At 43.0% G+C, this 19,467-nt stretch overlaps 1 protein-coding gene across 3 annotated transcripts in view; it reads left to right on the top strand.

Annotated features, from left to right (window-relative positions):
- Positions 1-1,050: 1,050 nt before the first annotated feature.
- AMOT (angiomotin) overlaps positions 1,051-19,467 on the top strand; it is a 61,436-nt gene continuing 43,019 nt past the window's right edge. Inside the window, exons 1-4 of one of the 3 annotated variants that reach the window (XM_032476099.1) lie at positions 1,051-1,476; positions 9,613-9,690; positions 16,119-16,267; positions 18,260-19,193. In XM_032476099.1, coding sequence (XP_032331990.1) covers positions 18,322-19,193 — 872 coding nt within the window. In that variant the 5' untranslated portion in view covers positions 1,051-1,476; positions 9,613-9,690; positions 16,119-16,267; positions 18,260-18,321. Of the gene's footprint in view, positions 1,477-1,598; positions 1,619-9,612; positions 9,691-16,118; positions 16,268-18,259; positions 19,194-19,467 lie in introns of those variants that run through there. The other 2 variants (XM_032476100.1, XM_032476101.1) reach the window with 2 other exon arrangements.

Genomic DNA, 19,467 nt, shown 5'->3' with positions numbered 1-19,467 from the left:
TATGAACACCATATTGACACTCATGAACTTTTTTCCTCCCTATTGGCCTAATGAATTGAGGAGGAAGAAAAGTTACCTATTCCCAGAGGGCCGTTCAGTGCCATAAAGGTGTAGTGGAGCCGGCCGGCACACTGTCGCACTCTCTTAGGGGACTGAGAAACCAAGCGTCGCATCTTTCTTTTCTCAGCTGGGGGAGAACCGAGAGCTAGACAATAGCCTCCTGTTTAGTTTTATTAATTTTGAGGGTGGGACAAAAGGATCGGATCGACGACGCAAGTGACCAATCGCAAGCGAACCCTAGGCCAGGAATCGCCAACCGGCGGCTGCCAAAGAAAGGTGGGCGGGATTTACTCCTCGGGACCGGCTCCGCCCAGGCCGGCCCTCCCAGCCCGCCCAAGAGGCGGAGGCTCCGCAGAGCCCCGCCCACGCCGCCCCGGCCGCCAGCGCGGCCCGCCGCCGGAGGCGGGGCGGGGACGCAGGGTTGCGGAGGGGAGGAAGGGGTTGGCTAGGGAGAGCGGTGGAAGAAAGGACGGTGTCTCGCAGTGTTGCGACCTGGGTGGGGGCCTGCTGGTCATAGGAAGCAAGAGGGGAAGGAAAACGCAGGAGCGCTGCTCCTTCCTGCATTATTTTCAGCAAGCTTTGCAAGAAGCTGCTTTTCAGCATTTCTATTTGTTTTTCTTCCTCCTGCTGTGGGGCGGGGAGCTGCACTGGATCTCCCACGCGACTCCGCTCCGCTGTTGCCGTACATTATTATTGGAGTCTTTGCAAAACCCTTTCCTTCCTCTCAGCCAATCCTTGCGTAGACTCTCAGGGATAGTGTACCCGATTCGTGCCACGTTAGTGAGAGAACGAGAGTGCGGGCCCCAGCTTTCGCGGGAGCGACCGGACCCCGCCGTTCAATTGTTTGAAACTTCCCCGCCCCCTGACCCCGCCTCTCTTCCGCCCCCACCCCACCCCGGGGTCCTGGCCGGCTCCCTCCCTTCTTTCCCCGCCCTTTACTCCGCCCCACTCTCTAGTTCACCGCCCCACCCCCACCCCCCCGCTCCTGGGCGGTCCTAGCCGCTCACCGCAAGAAGAAAAGCCACCCATTCGTCCCCCTCCCCTACCTCCCATCCTTTGCCCAGGAGCTGCCTTCATCGCAGTCACGCCCCTTCCTTCCGAGGAGCTTTCTGGCTGCCCAAGCTGGTAGACCCCTGATTTATTCCTCCATCTCCGCTCTCTTTCGCCTCATCTTCTCTTAGTGCTCACCGCCCCCTCTACCCCCACCTCCAGTCTGTCTCGCCTCCGACCATCCGCTGCTCCACCCTCCGGCCCGGTATCCTGCCTGTCCACTGCCACCAAGGAGAGCCCGGACGGAGCAGCAAGGAGGGGAGCAGCCGGGAGTTGGGGCTTCCCTCCTGCCCATCCCTGGCCTCCGGCCCGGGACCGAAGCCACTTGAGAGAGCAGAGTCGTCACCTTCTTCGTTGCCTTCGGGGGTAGGAGACGCATGGTTACTTTTCCTGGGGAACTGGGGCAGGTATCCATGGTGGCATGAACTTGATCGTGCCCTCGGCGTGAGTGAATCGATCTAGATGCGTGTGGGGATGCCTGTGCGTTCTACTTTCTCTACAGCTGGCCGTGAGTTTTCCGGGATGTGCAGCAAGTTAAATAGGTTAAAGAGTATGCGCTCCTTTCTCGTCCTACGGAGATGCTAGTGGGTACCACTACTCGAGGGTACTTTTACTTTCTTGCCTCCTGGGGTCCTTGTAGGTCTCTAGGTAATGAAGCACAAAAGGAATTAAAGACCGGAGGGAACTTGAGGTCTAGTTTAGCTCATCAGGAATGTCCGTGCTTCTCTCATTGTTAGATGCGTTAACTCCTAAATGCTTCGGGTTGGGGTGGGGGTTCATACTACCCTCCCCCGGAGGCCGTGAGTTCTTGAAGTCTTAGTCTGGAGTAATCTACCACGTTACACTCTTTTAGGCGTGTGTGTGTGTGTGTGTTCGTGAGGAAGGGGTTGCCCCTTATCTGCTTTATGGATGTTAGTAGCTAGCTTTGCCGATCATACAGGTGTCCTGAGGGTCCTGAGCCTGGGTCACTGTACGTTGGTGCTTCAACAGCAGGATGGACTTACCAGTGTAGGAAAATGAAGAGAAGGAAAAGTGAGGGGGAAAGTGACAGTCTTTGTAGACTGTGAGCAGTCCCTGGTCAATTGCTACTACTAGTAATACAATAATAATTTGCAGCAAGGGACTGAATAGAATTAAATGAGAGAGGAAGGGGACAATTTGTGAGAAACACCATTTCCAATCTCTAGCGTGTATTTTAGGAAGAATTTTCTGACACCTTGGAGTGTCTAATTTAGTTTTCCTTCCTCCTCCCTCTTCTCCCCTACCCCTATGAAGAGTGGAAGTTGGGAGGCAGATTAAAACTTTTTAAAATATAACCCTCTTCTCCCATTCAGAGAGGAAGATAATTAGTCACCATAATCTTCAATAATAGAGGGCTAAGGGTATTTAAGTCTCCTTGAACTAAGCTTTGTGAAAAGTCTTTTCTCAGGCCAGTCTTTGTGAAGCTTTCTCAGTTAGACCTTTCAGTACCCTCATTTACTTGCTAAGAATAGCTTGAAATACCATTTTGGATGCAGGATAAATCTTCACCCATCTCCCACCTATCTCCAGTTGGGCAAGCATGACAAACTTAGAAGAATGGTCGTGTTCAAAGACCTATTAAGATATTCCCAACCCGTTGCTTATTTGGAAACAAATTATTTACTTATATTTTTTACCTAATTTCATTGGTTGATTTTAATGGGGGAAAAGAAAGCAGGAAGGAGAGAAGGAACGTTACAGGGTGACAATTTTAAAGGCTATCATATTTCAGATCAGCTGGGAAGGAAAAGTTGGCCCGACCAAACTACATTTTATAACTGGCCTGGGACATTTTAATAGCCAGGTGGTTGTAGAGTAGTTGCATCTATTTACAGATGATAACTCAGGTTCCAGCTATTCTGTATGGGTTTATCCGGTGTCATTTACAGACACTTTCTGGCACTACATCATACTTCATTTTAAGATACTTCTTTCTTTGGAAAAGTCTGTGGCTCTGTAAAATTGAAAATGCTTTTTCTTACTTCATAGTCTAGATATGAAGTAAACCTCTGACCATGGTTATATGTAGAGTAACTTTTACATGAACGTTGTAGATCTGTTTACCTATTTGAAAGATTTTAGAAGGGAATTTTAAAATTCATATTCAATACTGTTTTGGATTTGGAAATTGAAATCTCATTTCTGGTTTATGAAGTAGGATTTATAAGACTAATGCATTACCAAGGCATTTTGTGGAGTTGCTTTTTCTGAAGTCTTGTAAAGAACGAATGTCTCTTTCTTGAATGCCTTGAGAACAGTCTATTCAGAAAGCAGAGGGATGGATGCTATGACCTTGAGGTCCCGTTGAGTGCCAGAATTCTAAGTGGGTACATCTGCTTCTGTGCCTCTCCTAAAAGCCCTCTCCCAGGGCCTGCGCCTTCTTTAAAAGGGTGTCTTTGTAATTAAGCAGCCCTTCTCCCCCATCCCCCTTTCTTCCTTTGATCCAGCTTTTTAAGGCCTTTTTTCCATTTGGAGACAAGAGGAGTTTCTCACACTCTCCTACTCCCCTCTTAAGGTTTTCTTTTCTTTCGCCCCAAAAATGTGCCCCAAAGTTCTCCGGATGGTTAGAAATTGTTTTGTTTTGTTGGGGTGGGGGGTATTACCAATGAGGAGGTGTAGAGGATATATTCCGTCTTGAGAAATGTTTGTGTCCAGGTAGCCTCCTCCATGGAGACTGAGCATTTGGAATGCATGAGAACAGTCTATTCTTAGGGACTGTCTGGAAGAAATTGTCCTTTGCACCCATTAAGCCCAGCTTAAACCCACTGAAAGGAGTGGAGAGAGGTGTGTGTGGTCGTGGCTGAGCCTTTTCGGATGGTAAATGGGTAAATGTTCCCAAATCTCCTATTACATCACCTCTTTCCCCCATGGATTCAGTGGGTTTGGAGATCTGCTTGACAAGTTAATTAGCTTGGGACTAAACCAATTTGTTTAGAATTGTGCTCCATTGATTTCCTGTCCCCAGGAATTTTTGTTGGTGGTTTACTATGATGTGTTGTCTTTAGTCTTGCTTACTTCTTCGTTCCTTGCTGCCTTTTGTGGACTTTGGTCCAAAATCTAGGGTCCCACCCCCGAGTCAAAGGTTAGAATTTGGTCCCAGGAACTAAGGGGGTATTAAACAAGCTGCCCCTACTGCATTACTCTTATCCATGGTGGGCTCCTGACCCCTTTTAACACAGAGAAAAGAGGGAAGTCTCCCCTTCCACATACAACACACAAAATCTGAACTAGAAAAAAAAGGAAAAAGAAGGAAAATAGGAGGTCATTTGCTTTAAAAAAGAATCCACTACAGGTTTCTTTGAAAGAACTAGCTTTCCTGGTTAGTGCCTTTGAACTATGACTTGATATATAAAAACTGACTATAAATGGGACTACTCAGAAATATATTTATTGCATAAAGGAAGTCATTAGAATTTTGCTGTAATGATTATTGCTTGAATTAAGTGAGGCCATTATTTGGCCTTTGAAATCTTTTTGTTACATGGCATGGAGTTAATTGTCTAAATCATTCTGGATTGTGATAATGCTGGCCACGTTTAGCCCCAGCCTACATCCTCTTGTAGAAGAGAGCTAGTATGACTTTCTGCAAATAAATCAGACTTCATGGATTTTGATAAGTCAAAGGATAGGACTCTATCCCATAGAGGTAAATGGTTTAAATTCCAGTTATTGTATTTGAATAACCCAAGGATCCAGATTTTTTTTTTCTGGTGTTCTGTTCATGTATCTAGCAAGGCTATTGAAAATGATAGCAATTGATGTCATTTTTAATCAAAGATACCACAATACACTTTCCTAGTGAGCCTGTTGGTGAGAGGAACCTGGGCTCTGGGCACAACTCTAACTCAGTTTATCACCCTTAGCAAGTTTCCTCCTCTGTAAATTGTTGAGGGGTTGGACAGGGTGATTTTGAGAAACAGCTCTCCAAAATTTATAGTTCTTTTCCTTGGCCTCGGTTTCTGGTGTGAATGTGAATGATTCCTACTAGAATGAGGTGCAACAGCTGTTAGGAATACAATCATGTAGTCACCTGGATGTAAAAAAAAAAAAAACCAACAAACCTGTAAGTACATATCAATGTAAGTGCATTGTGTTTTGTATTTTAACAACATATCAAATTAAAAAGCTAAGACCCTGCCCAAAACTTCATCCAGAATCCCATCATCCTAACAGATCACCTGCTTTCATTTTTCCTAGTTCCTTTCAAGTCCTTGTTTCTGTACTTATATGAATTTTACGGAGTGATGGTCACAGAAATGTAACATGTTGCTTTTAAATTAAAAAAAAAAAAACATAGAGCTCACCTAAGACTCAGCTTTGTAAACCTAGGCGGAAGAATGAAGTCAGAACCTGACTGAGTATGCATGAGGAATCACATACATTTGTTCCTCCACTGCCAGGGGAAACAAACAGATTTAATAAGTAATCCCTAAGCCATTTCTGTAATTTAGGGGTGTTCATGTGTCCAGCAAGGCTGTTAATTCTACTCCTTTGACCTCCTGTTACCCTTCCCCATTCTTTTTAAGTAAAAAGAAAACTAGGGTTCACTGTTTCCTTTGTTTAAATCATCAGCAATGATTCTTAAATCACTGTATTACGATATCCCATCAAGAAAGAACAAATTTGGGTAGACTATGAAATCTCCTGAACAGGAAAGAAAAAGGAAAGCACAGATTTTTTTTTTTATAGCTTTGAAAATAATGTGTTTAAATTAGAATTTTAAAATTGTAAGGGAACTAAGGACTTTAGACAATTAAATAAAAGATATGTAGGTGTAGCAGAATGACCTCTTCATCTGAGGCTTTATCATATAGTGGAAGTTCAGTTACACGGTCCTTTAATTTTCCTTTGCTAGCGAAGGTATAATATACATATGAGCTCTCTCTCTCTTCTTTTTTTTTTTAACATTTTTTATTGAGTAATAGTCATTTTACAATGTTGTGTCAAATTCCAGTGTAGAGCACAATTTTTCAGTTATACATGAACATACATATATTCATTGTCACTTTTTTTTTTATATTTCCCTGTGCTATACAGTATAATCCTGTTTATCTATTCTACATTTTGAAATCCCAGTCTGTCCCTTCCCACACACCCCCGGCCCCCTTGACAACCACAAGTTTGTATTCTATAATATACATATGATCTCTGATTTTGGAAGGAGTCATTCCTGAAAACCTATGGCTCTTCATAAGTTAGATTAAATTTTGTTATCGAGGATAGGAAAGTGAAGTACGGGTTTTTAGTACCTAGAGGGTACCAAGTTAAGTACAGGGACTTGTTTGTTTGTTTTTGAGGGGAGGTACTTAGGTATTATTATTATTATTTAACAGAGGTACTGAGGATCGAACCCATGACCTCATGCATGCTAAGCGTGCCCTCTACCATGGAGCTATACTCTCCTCCAACCAGGAACTTTTTTTTATGATATGTGTTCATGGGGAAAATGCAGATAGATTTGCTAACATCTCCTAAGGTAATTTTTCAAAAAATGTTTACTTTTTAAAAAAACTCTATAAGCTGCCCTTGACGTTTGTTCTGTCACTTCACTATTGCCCCGACTTCATGAAATATCATTAGACTGCGAGACTTGAAGCCAAGCTCTGGGTTTCTCTGCCCAACCCTTTCTGACTTGCCATGTGACCAAGGGTAAATGAATTAGCTGCTCTGAGCTTCAGTTACCCTTCTGGGAAGCAAGGATATTAATATTTCACAGAGGTGTTTAGGCATGCTTCATATTGGGCGCATGCTTTGAGGTCATTGGATGAAAGGTGTCTGCATGATGGCCGAGAAAACTTATTATAGGGTCCTGAGCAGGTGCTCACTCTTAATGAGCTTTGCTCTCATAACATACAGTGCCCTTTGGTGCCTCATTGCCTTACTATAATTGATTGTCCCAACATTTATATTATTGACCCTCTTTGAATAAAAAAAAATTAAACATTTTCATTCTATGTAGTAAGCTGAAATTCTAATAAAAGGACTCTAGCATCTGCTGCAGTGATGAAAAATAGCTTCAAAAAGAGGCATTAGTTGGAATGTACCATAGAGATCAGTGAGTTTTTCAAAGCTCTTCCAAAAGATTAAAAAGAGTAAAGAATATTTCTGCTTGTGTGTGTGTGTGTGTGTGTGTGTGTGTGTGTGTGTGTGTGTGTTTTAAGGGAGAAAGTTTTGAGTAATATTTGCTTGTGACACATACTGATGATAGCCAGTAACTGAAACCCAGCCATTGTAGTGTTTTATACACAGCTGGTTTTTATTAATGATGGAATATTTATGCTTGCTGTACAATTCATGGCTCATTTCCATGTGTATGTCAGAACTTAAATACCCCCCAAAGCAACATTAAGATAACATTAAATATAAATGTGGCCAAGCTAGAAAGGGTGGACTGGGGAGTGGGGGAGGTCTCCTTTATTCTGATTGGTGTTGCTTCAGATCACAATAACTGCCCCCCTCCCACTTTAGGCATTGATGCTGATCTTTTTTTTTCCCCTTTATATATCCCATAACAAACTTCACATTTTGATCCTTTTGATATGGACAAATGATCTTCCCCCCTCTTCATCATGCAGATGAAACTGATGTATGTGTTTTTTAAGAGCATATTTTCCCTGCACATGCTTCTCATTATCCGAGAGGCCTGGACTCAATCAGCAAAGGAGCAGAGAAACCACATAATTGAAAGGAGAATGACGGTGGTGCATACTTGGAATATTTGTGGGAAGGAGATTGCTGACATCAGAAAATGTAGTGGCCTGAGTGTTAACAGCATTGAAGAGAAATGAGCTTTCTGTGTTTCTGTGCATTGAAAATTATTTTTAAGGGGATAAAAATATGGGCCAGGTTTGACGTCCTTTTATGAAGTTGCCCTGGAAACTTCGATGAAGGTTGTTATAGAATGGTTCAATTAAAACCTCCCCCATTAGGAAGCTAATTAGTACATCACTTACTCATTTTGGTTGTTTTTAAGGGGCATGGATTTGCATTGAATTAATGACATTCTTTTCCATGTGATAGCAAACTAAGATAAAAATCCCAGATGGGGAAAATTATTTAGATTGCCTATTTTAAAGAAATGTAATTTCCTCTTTATTACATTTAGGTTTTCAGTTCAGATTTTTGTTTCACTGTTTATATACAGTGATCACATTTTAGTTTAGTAGTCAGTTTTACTTTCTGGATCACGGGCTGTGAACCAAAGCTTATTAATTTGAGTTTCCCATATGAATTGGAAAAATATGACAAATGACAATAAACCATTTTACTAAGGTAACATTTAGGTTTTTTTCTTCTATAGTTACTCTTTGGGGGGTGTGTCTTTGAGGGAGGCAAATAGCTTTTTTTTTTAAAGCAAACAATTTTTGGAGCTAAGAAAATTTTGGTGACCCCCCTTTTACACCCTAGAACATTCTGTCTGCCTCAGGCTCTCAAGCTTCCTTTAGGACAATGTGATGACTTTTCTGACCTGGGTACCTTTTGTGACTAGGCTACGTGGTTCTCCCTTGGCAGCCTGAAGGAGAGTGGTTATGATGGGAACCAGAGTGCAGGACTTCTATCATGTTCTTTCTACTGTACTCCATCTTATTTAGGGAAATGAATATTTGCCCCTGAGGGCCATTTGCAATAGAATTGGTGCTCTGTAGCTAAATATGTATTATGGGCTGCTGTGGTCCTCCTTTTCCCCATTACTAGTAGGGGATGGTCATTCTGTACCTATGTTCGCTGATGCTACTCCCGCAGCATATGCCTGCGCTAGCTCTGGAGAGTGAGTGGGGAAGTTGGCTGGGTTATCTGATTTGTAGTTTCACTGATTTCACCCTAGCCCTTCCTAAGAAGATAGGGTCTAGATTTAGTTTTCCACTGGCAACTCAGTCAAGACAGGTTCCTGGGGCTTGCAAGTCAGAGGGAGGAGGAGTGGCTGCCTTTGGCGAGTGACTCAGGCCTTTTGGTATGAAGATATGAAACGCTGGCTCTGGTCCATGCACCTGCTGGATGCCACACCTGCAGTCAGCACCTGAGCCCCACTCAGACACAAAAACCAGACTGAAGGCAGATGGGGCTCCCTTTAAAAGGGGTACAACAAAACGGGGAGCTCCCAGTTATGTTAGTGGGGCACGACTGTGAATGACATTGAGCCATTCCAGTGTGGGTCTGGGGAATACGTCTTAGCTATTTTCTTATAGGCGCAGTGCACTGGCTTTCTCAAGAGACTGTTGGAGTCCCGAGGGAATTTGCTTTCCTAATGAATCTCTCCTATGAACAGACCTCTTCCTAACTGGAGAGTCAGTTCTGTAGAGGTTTGTGTCTAGTAACCCAGCACAGGGCAGGAAGTCACAAGACTTGGGTTCTGATCCTGTCCCGACCAGTTAGCCACAGTGAAACCTTGGTCAAACTAATTATCATTAGCTATCTGTCCTGGACTTAAGCTTCTCCAGTTGTAAAATGGAATTAATCACATCGGCCTTTATTTCCTCACAGAGCTGCTGAGAAGGACAAATAAGATAACAGAAGTGAAAGAGCTTTTGTCTCCTTAGAAGAAAGTCTGAGAAACTAAAGGTAATAATATTACTGTTGTTGCTATTCTATGGCTTTCATTCCTTTTCTTCTTTTTTGTTGCCTCTAGCAAAGTCTTTGGGAAGTTATTTACTCAGTATGCAATTATAAGCATGTTTTATGTACCAGTTAATATTTTAGATGTTGCCCTCTAAGACCTTGCAGTCTAGCAACTTCCATTTCTGGCTCAAGCGGTGATTTCTGCTTGAGTTCTTAGAAGCATAAAAGATAATAATTAACTTTTTTTCTCTATGCATTGCAACTGGGGACTTCTGTCCCTGGTACTACAAGGTCTAGATTGAAAGTATATTGGGGGAATGCCGTGCAGTAAATAAAGGAATTTCTCTCTCTCCCACACTTGCAAACAATCTGACCCTGGTACTACAAGGTCTAGATTGAAAGTATATTGGGGGAAAGCCGTGCAGTAAATAAAGGAATTTCTCTCTCTCCCACACTTGCAAACTATCTGACCCTTGAATGATAACTTTTTTTCAGGGGTCTCTCCTTAATTTCATCCTTGGTTCTGTTCTGCTCCTACTCTGTGTGATCCAGCCCACTCTTTGATCTTAGCTGTTATCCATATGCTAATGACTCCCAAAGACCTATCTCAACCTAGCTTTGTCTCCTCCCTTCCAAACTTCCCCAACATTGGTTATCAGATTCCTTGTCTCCTACTCAGCTGGTAGGTTTTTTCCTCTGGGAAGCTTTGCTCAGGTGGCCCAGGGATTTTGGCAGGGTCTTCTCTGGTGCCAGAGCTACCTACTCATACTTCTGGCTTCCCATTGGATTATGCCCCCTCTGCTTCACTGGGAGCTCCTTGAGGACTAGACTATTTTTATTTCTTTTTCATCTGCCCTAGGGCCAATAGAGTGCCTAGCTATAGTAAGTGATCAATAAATGTTTGTGGAAAATATGATGTGACAAAATGTTGTAATAAAGATGTGTCCAAAGTCCAGTAGGAAGACTAAGGTGAGAGAATTAATTTTCTATATTGAGCAGAGCTGGAGGCAGGGGGAAGGTGGAGAAGAATTAGGGAAAATTCTCCAAGGAGAAGGTAGAAAGTGGAACTGCCCCTTCTGAGAGTTCTGACTAAGCAGCCCAGGAAAGAAATGCTTGTTGTGTCTGCTTTTGCTAAGCCAGGAGCATCTCTGGCCAGTTGCCTCCCCTGCCTTGGGACTGGATGACTTTTATGGTTGGATCTGCAAATAAACCTCTGTCTATAACACATTGACCATTTAAGACAGGTGCCAGTTAGTCATATAATATTAAACAAGGCTGACCTTAAATGTGCCTCCTTAACTGTGGCTGAAAATAGTGGTACACACACAAGCTCATTGGTTATGTATGCTCAGCTCTATTCAGCAAAATACCCTTTAAAATGTATTGAAGATTGGTATCTGAAAATTAACAAATTGAATGCTCAGAATGTAGCAGGTTGGGTCACTAGAACTGAATGTCTTCGAGCTGACTATCAGATCTTTCCAAGGGCAAAAATGAAACATGATATAAGCCATTACAGGCCATGAACCTGTTCTCACCCACCTGATGCTTTTACTAATAAGCTTCTTGGCCGGGTGGCAATTTGGGGCAAGTGCATGCAAGCTGGACTCACAGGGGAGCCCACATTCCACTCTGCCATTTCGCAAGCCACTGGGATACTACACTGCTTCTCTTGGCTTCTTTCCCTCCCAGGAGTCCTGCTCTGGCCTGGTGGAAAAATGGGAGCAGGAGAACTTTTCATTAAATGAAGGAGAGATTTCATGGGGCTTTGGTGTTTTGTTAGTTTTATTTTTTTTTTTAGTAGGTTGTCTGAAAACATTCATGCTCCTTAACCCATTAATTTCACTTCTGGGATTCTTTCATTAGGAAACAATCCAAAATATTGAAAAAAAAAAGGCTAAATCACAAAGATGTTTTTATAACATTATTTAAACTAGCAGAAAATTATAAGCAATTTAAAACAATTTAAATGTCTTAATAATTGGAGAATAGGTTAGTGAATCTTGATACATTCATTTAATGGACTATTACAAGCCATTGCAATGTTATGAAGTCTATGCCACAACATGGAGAAAGTGCTTATGATTAAGTGAAATCTAAGATCCAAAATGATATGTACGTGAATATTTCATTGCTTTGCAAAAACACACAGAAAACAACTAAAGGAAATGCTCTATAATGCTAACAATGCTTGGGTTGAGGTACTGGGATTATGAGTGCTTTTATTCTGTTTGTTATAAATATTTGCATGTTGTGCTTGTATCACTTGTAAACTAAAGTAAAAATAAAGGTGAGTAGTATGCCATTAAAGATAGGAGATTGGTAAAGCTGGCAGCTTCTAGGTATATTCTTAAACTTTTCTCAGTTTATGCTCAATCTGACTTCATGGACTGCTTATACTTTTTCTGAAGCAAGAAGAAACGGGATGTGATGGTGTGATCTCTTCCTCCCTTGGAATGGGTGTGTGTGGAGGGAGGTGCAGGAGTGGTGGCAACAAGATTCTCCTTGTTATTCAGTATTTCACTGCTTATGTACACTTTAGGGTTAATCACCAATTAATGTGTTCAAGTTAATTGTTTTAGAGTACAGAAGAGTAAAACTGGCACCAAACTGACCATGCTGTTGAGTTATCATCTGAGAAACAGACAACTGACACTGATCCTAAGATTTGGAAATGCCAAAGACTTATCGTGGTTCTTAAAATAATTTTCCAACCTAATCTAGATAGAAGTAGAGATAGGAGCAAAGAGGCGGGGCTGACTGAAGCCTGTTCTTAAGCTAGTGCTAGACTTAAATAAGAGCAAATGCCAAGTTGGTATGATATTGACAAGACCTAGAACAGGGACCTGGAAACATTGATCAGTGGAGGTTCCTGTTACTCTCCAACCGACTTACATTATCTTGGCCTAAAGAGAAGAGATTTTGCAAGGCCCTTTTGCTGTGCTTCTGGCTAAACACATCCTTCTTGCCTTTGAATTTTTCCTCCCACCATTAACATTTTATTTTCAATGGAATTGGAAAATTGGTGGTAACGTTAAGCCAGTTTTATAATCTCTTAAAACTAGAGCCAATTCAATTTAATAAATATTTATTAAGCATCTTCCATGTACAAGCTAATGTGCTAAATAATATGTTGTAGCAGAAATGCTGTTACCCTAAGAGTAATATAATCTGCATTCTAGTTCTGGCTCTAACCACTTTTAAGCTTTGGCATCATCTATACAAAGAGGGGCTTGGATAACTAGATGGTCTCCCAAGAGTCTTTCTAGTTCTGGCCTTTACTTATTTAAGGACCCCTGCACAAAAGACTCAGTTGCAAATAAAGGATATTTTTTAAAAGAGAAAAGAAAAAAACTGTACTTCATAGAATTGTTGCACCCTTCCAGAAAAGACCACTTTGAAATAATAATATTAATAGCTAACTTTTATTGAGCCTTTACTATGTGCCAGGCTCTGTGCTTAGCACTTCACATTGATTGCTTCCCTCAATCTTCATAACATCCCTATGAGGTCTGAGCACCGTTAGTCCTATTTTGCAGATAATGAAATTGAGACTTGGGGAGATCAAGAGACATGTACGAGGTCAGTTAGTAAGCCATAGATCCAGGATTTGTATTTGGACAATGTGACTCTAGATCCAGGCTCTTAACCATGGTATTTATACAGCCTGTCCATTGTTCATTGAAAGTTAGGGATAACCTACAAAGGGACCATTGTTTCTTACCTCCCAAATGAAGCAAATTAGTACCCTGGGTGGCAAGACTATTGGGAAAGGTGTTGTCTAGGGCACATCAGGCCATAATATGGACCAACATGAGAAGACAGAGAGAATTCAGTGGGCTGTTTTGCCTCTCTTTGTATGGGAGTTGTGTGTGTGTGTGTGTGTGTGTGTGTGTGTTTTATGCATAAATAGATGCATGTAGATACAGGGAAAACTTTGGACTGGTTCCTTTCCATTTAGCTGGAAGTAAAATGATATTAAACAAGTTGACCAAGATTTAGCAGAGAAACAGGTTTCCTAGACTTAGGTTCTTCAGCCTGGTTGGTGGAGTGAGGGGTGGGGGTAGAGTAGGAGGAGGAGGTAGAAGGAAGAGAAAGAAGATCTTACAGGCATATTTCAGAATTTATTTGGAAGGTGGGAATTTGGTCTGCCCTGGCCACCTTGTACTCTTGATTTTCTGGTACTTGGCTTGGGAAACACCTGGGTTCTCACTGATGTATTTTGTTTGGGTTCACCCTCTCAGATATCCTAGGAGAGGCCAATGACTGCAAATGGAGGCAGAATTTAGCTTGGCCTTCCTGCTCTGTTGTTACAAAATAGTTGAATATATAGATTCAAATTAAATTTTTAAAGAGAGAACACTGATATCCTTTCTTCCTCTATCAAATGTCCTCAGGGACGGTCTGTTTGTCCAGGAGAAACAAGGTTATTTTATTGATTGACGATGATGTCAGACCCCTGGCAGTGGTGTGATTAAAGCCATGGGCAGATTAAAGGTTGTAAAGTTCATACTATTTTAGTTCTTGTGTATGAGACAAGGAATCTTTTCCTTTCCTTTCTCTAATAAATAAATGGAGTAGTGTTTTCCTTCTTACATGACTCTGGTATTACCATGTAGATGAACATAAGTTCTTTAAGGAAAAAGTCAGTAAACGGGAGAGGAATCAGCAAAGCTTTTTCCTTAGGCTGATTTCTTTTCCTCTTCTAAACAGAAACAAAAAAGGCCAGGGGTGTGGGGTGATGGGGAGGGCCAATTTGTGTCCGGTTGACATAAAGTGATTTGGGTTTTCAAAAGGATATGGAGGAGAGGGGACAAAATTGAAGGAAGAAAGGAAGATTTTGGACCAGGAAAATTTTTCTGGTGAGGAGCTGGGTGTTGGGAGCAAGCCAGTCAAAATCAGCATGAAGACTCTAAATCGTACTGGAAAAGAATTGTATGGTGGTTTCTCACCAGGCGCTCAAGTTTAAAAGCCTTGGGCTGTTTTCTGCATGTTTCAGTTGAAAACAAGACAACTGTTTTGTTCAAAATTGGGACAATAGAAGCACGCTGGTTATTTACCATAGCTCCGTTTTCAGCCCAGCTTTGATTCCAATTAGAAGTTGTTCCTCTGCTTTGAAATTAGGGGAGACACCCTAAAATAATGACCTTGCATATGGGAGACGATTTTGCTTTTGATGGTGATTATACGTTGGACTGAAACAAGATGGAAAGACAAATTTCCTTGTTTGTTCACTCTATATCTGTTCACTTTATTTTTGGCAACTTTGCAAGGAAATAATGTTAAATTAATCACTGTGTGGTTTTTGTGGATTTTTTTTTAACTTGGATGTTTTGGACATGCTCCTAAAATACAGAGATGCTCGTATGCTTCCTTTGCATTACCCTGCTCCTCAAATGGCATCCCTGGTGCGGATTAAAGGCTTTCCTTTAAGTGATACGAGTCATGGCTAGGCCAGGGCAGGAAATAGGAATGCAGATCATGTGCCTCCCACCTAAACACAAACCCCTCAGTTTTCTAACCATTTTGGTTGGACCTGCAGGGCTTTTCTGAGAGTCAAAGCAGCAATTAGAAATGAGGACTGTCTCAAATACATATCTGGTGGGTGTTTGCATCTTGTCTCTATAATGTGAGTCTAGCAGTTGCCTTTTGCGGAGATGCTGGGGCAGTGGACGTGCTAAGAAAGCAAGTCGAGGCATCTTCTTGGAGAAGAGTCGCTGCTCTGCGTGGAGAAGGGCAATCACCTTTGCTACTCCAGTGAGGGTGGACGGGCCATCGATCAGATTGTAAGCTCTGGGAGGGCAGGAACTATATGTTGTGTCTTTTGTAGCCCTTGTTGTGTTTGGCATGAGGCTGGCAAATGTCTGGAATAGCCAGGATGTGATAAACACTTAATGACTTGCTTGAAAAGAAGTTTTGGTTTCTATTGCCCATCTGAGGCTGCAACCGTTAAATCAGGAGCTTCACTGAGTTCTTTTTTTGACCCAAAACCTACCTTCTGATGACTGCCTTCCCTTCTGGGAGGTGGGGCAGTGGGCCTCACTCACCGGCCCTGCTATTGATAGCAGCTTAAAGGTTGTACCCTAAAGGTGACAGTGGTTATGGCTTTAGTCATCACCTACCATTCCAACTCAGATTGCAAGCAGTGGATCTTGGGGGGCTATGAGGCTTGAACAGAGCAAATTTTTCCAGCCTCAGACCTGAACATTTCCCTCCCCTGGAGACTGGCAGACCTCCTTTACACAGCTGCTAGAGAGTGAGGTTTCTTTTTGTCCTTGTGGAAACGGACTCTGCCACTCATGTAAAAGGCAGGCACGTGGGAGGAGAAGTCATTTGCTTGGAAGGACTGCTTTGGTTAACTGTTGGCCATTGGTGGCAAACTAGAAACGACGTTTTTATTTCTCCCTCCCTCCCCCTCCTGAACATTTCAGAGTGACCAGTGGTTGGACTCTTGGCGGCGCTTACCCTGAACCTGAGTGTTAGGGGAGAGGGAATCTGCCGTTGCGGTTTCTGGAGCTGCTCATAAGCAAGAATTCCCTATCCTGATCAAGGCTTTAAGCCTAAAAGAAAGCAGAAATAGGTATGGACCATCGGTGTGTGTGGGTGCCGGTGTGTGCGTGCGAGCCTGTGTGTGTGTGTGTGCAGGGTGGGGCGGGTGTGGAGGGGGAGGGGGTGGTGTACTCTTCAGGGGCCGGGGGAGCTCAAGGTCTAGAGTTCCCTGCTTTTGCAGGAGGGGTTTGTAAGTGATTTTGTTTTAACCATACATGCTCCCATTTCCTTCCTTCCTTCCTTCCTTCCTTCCTTCCTTCCTTCCTTCCTTCCTTCCTTCCTTTATTTATTTATTTATTTATTTATTTATTTATTTATTTATTTATTTATATTTTGAGAGAGAGGAAAACTAGTTCGGTAATCATCTTTCCAGTTTCAGGCACCAAGAGATTTGTATACTATACATGTCAGTCTAACAGACAATCCCAGTCTGACAGTTTAAAATACAGGAGTCCCAGAGGAACTGGAAGGGAGGGGGAGAGTACTTAAATGCAGGCTGCTCAGCCCATTGGTGTGCACTTCCCCAAAGTATATGATGAATGGAATTTAAAAAAAAGGCCTTTGGAAGGTTCACTGTGAGGTCAAACTGCTCAACAGAACGATTGGAAACCAGGTAGCAGTGATCATGCAAAGTACAAAAGGAGAGAGGATGGCCTTTCTCCATCTACCACACACATCTTCTGGGCCACTCCCTGCAAGACTAAAGGAAAGGGAGTCATGTTTCCAGAGAGATTGGAGACTGTTTAATATCATAGAAATCAGGGACTGGGGGCCAGTGTTCCAAAGTTCTCATCTGGAATGTGAGGCAGGTTAGGTTGATCTTTAATGTGACTTCTTGTGTGACATCATGTCCATTCTCCAACACTACTTAAGATCCTTGGAGTGAAAGTTTAATTATTGAATATCAGTACTGAACTGCAGTACTTAAGATGACAGACGATTCTTCCAAAGATTTTATGAGCCTGTAAGGAGTTTGCATATACTATACTGTACAGAGAGAGAAGAGAGAGAGGTCACCTACTTCTATTTTTCAAGTGGGAAAACATAAGACATAAAAGAGGAATCAATTGCTTAGGTTGACCTGTAAACCCATAGCATGATTAGAATTTGAATCTTAAGTTATCTTGCTTCTGATATCTCTTTCACTCAACCCATATTACTTCCCTAAGAAGAATTGGGTGGGAGGGCAGGGATATGATAATCATACCCTTTCCAGAAGGATGACCTTTTTATTTTTCAATTTCTAAGTGCTGTCAGAGGCACACTTCAAACAAAAGAGGGCTTCCCCTTTAAGCTCCTCCTACCCAACAACAACCACAACAAATTCTCAGTGACTATTCCTGGATGGCTGAAAGGGAAAGTTTGTCAATAATCATTATTCCAAGCCCTTCTCTTATTAAGCCAAGAAACATCCAAAATGGACAATACAAAAAGGATTAAGAAAAACAGTTATGTTTCAGAGTTTTATGAGATCAGGGGAAAAGATTTGCATTAAGCAGAGTTCATTTCTATCTGGTGCAAGCCAAACTCTCTTCATTTTCTATTTATTTTAGTTATTTGGCATTTTGTACCTCCCTCCATGGGCTAAACTGCTTTACAGATCCTGCCTATGGGGTAATTTCCCCTATGGTCCTGTCCCCACCGCCACAGCCATAAGAATTGGAGTTTTCATTTAAATAGAATACAGAGATGAACTTTGTAAGGACCTAGGAAAAGTGCCCTCTCTGATCACCCTACTCGACTCCTTCAGGTTTCCCCAGTCCTTTTAGGAATTAAGTCAAGTTTGAGTACTTAACCCATGCTAAAAGTAAAAGAGGAAACAGAAAGTTCTGATGCCTCCAAGTTCCTCATCATGTCAATGCTAGAGCCAGGAGTCGCCAGCAATTAACCTATTAATTCTAGATTCAATTCTCTACTTTGTCTCTGCAGTGGAATCCTCAACCCCAAATACCCATTTTCTTCCCCTTTAGAGGAATGATGTATCCATCAACTGGGTGTTAAGCTTCCTGTTTCCCCTCCCCAGGTCAAGGGCAGCCCAGGTGCCCAATTTCTCTCTCTCTTCACAAGGCACCACCAGCAATAGAGATGAGAAATTCTGAAGAACAGCCAAGTGGAGGAACGACGGTCTTGCAGCGTCTGCTGCAAGAGCAGCTTCGCTATGGTAATCCGAATGAGAATCGCAACCTGCTTGCCATCCACCAGCAAGCCACAGGGAACGGACCTCCTTTCCCCAGTGGCAGTGGGAACGCAGGCCCTCAGAATGATGTGTTGAGTCCTCAAGACCACCACCAACAGCTTGTGGCTCATGCTGCTCGACAAGAACCCCAGGGGCAGGAAATCCAGTCAGAAAACGTCATCATGGAGAAGCAGCTTTCCCCACGAATGCAGAATAATGAAGAGCTCCCGACCTATGAAGAAGCCAAGGTCCAGTCCCAGTACTTTCGGGGCCAACAGCATGCCAGTGTGGGGGCTGCATTCTACGTCACGGGAGTGACCAACCAGAAGATGAGGACTGAGGGACGCCCATCAGTTCAGCGTCTCAATCCCGGAAAGATGCACCAGGATGAAGGACTCAGAGACCTTAAGCAAGGACATGTCCGCTCCTTGAGTGAACGGCTCATGCAGATGTCACTGGCCACCAGTGGAGTTAAGGCCCATCCACCTGTTACCAGCGCTCCCCTCTCCCCACCACAACCCAGTGACCTCTACAAGAATCCCACAAGTTCCACTGAATTCTACAAGGCCCAAGGGCCACCTCCCAGCCAGCATAGCCTGAAGGGCATGGAACACCGAGGCCCCCCACCAGAGTATCCCTTCAAGGGCATGCCACCCCAATCTGTAGTGTGCAAGCCCCAAGAGCCAGGGCACTTCTATAGTGAGCATCGTCTGAACCAGCCAGGGAGAACAGAGGGGCAACTGATGAGGTATCAGCATCCCCCTGAGTATGGAGCAGCCAGGTAAGAGAGTTCCCTTTCTGTCATTCCCTGACCTCATCCCCAACCAGCTTCTGCTGAGTGTTGGGAATCTGAAGGGAAGGAATGGGCAGGTGTTTTTTGTATAACAAACTCTGCCATGCATGGCTGGCCCCTGGCTTCGTCAGTTTCCCGCCAACCTGAATTTCTAGGCTCTTCAGCCATTATTAGCCCAATATTAACATTCCCTTGACTTTATAGGTTGAGCATGTCCCCAGCCGCCTAGTGGCTGAACAGGAGCACAAGTCTTTATTTCAGC

Source organism: Camelus ferus, chromosome X (genome assembly GCF_009834535.1).
Source record: "Camelus ferus isolate YT-003-E chromosome X, BCGSAC_Cfer_1.0, whole genome shotgun sequence".
NCBI classification, from domain to species: Eukaryota; Metazoa; Chordata; class Mammalia; order Artiodactyla; family Camelidae; genus Camelus; species Camelus ferus.
This window is presented reverse-complemented; position numbering and strand designations above follow the sequence as displayed.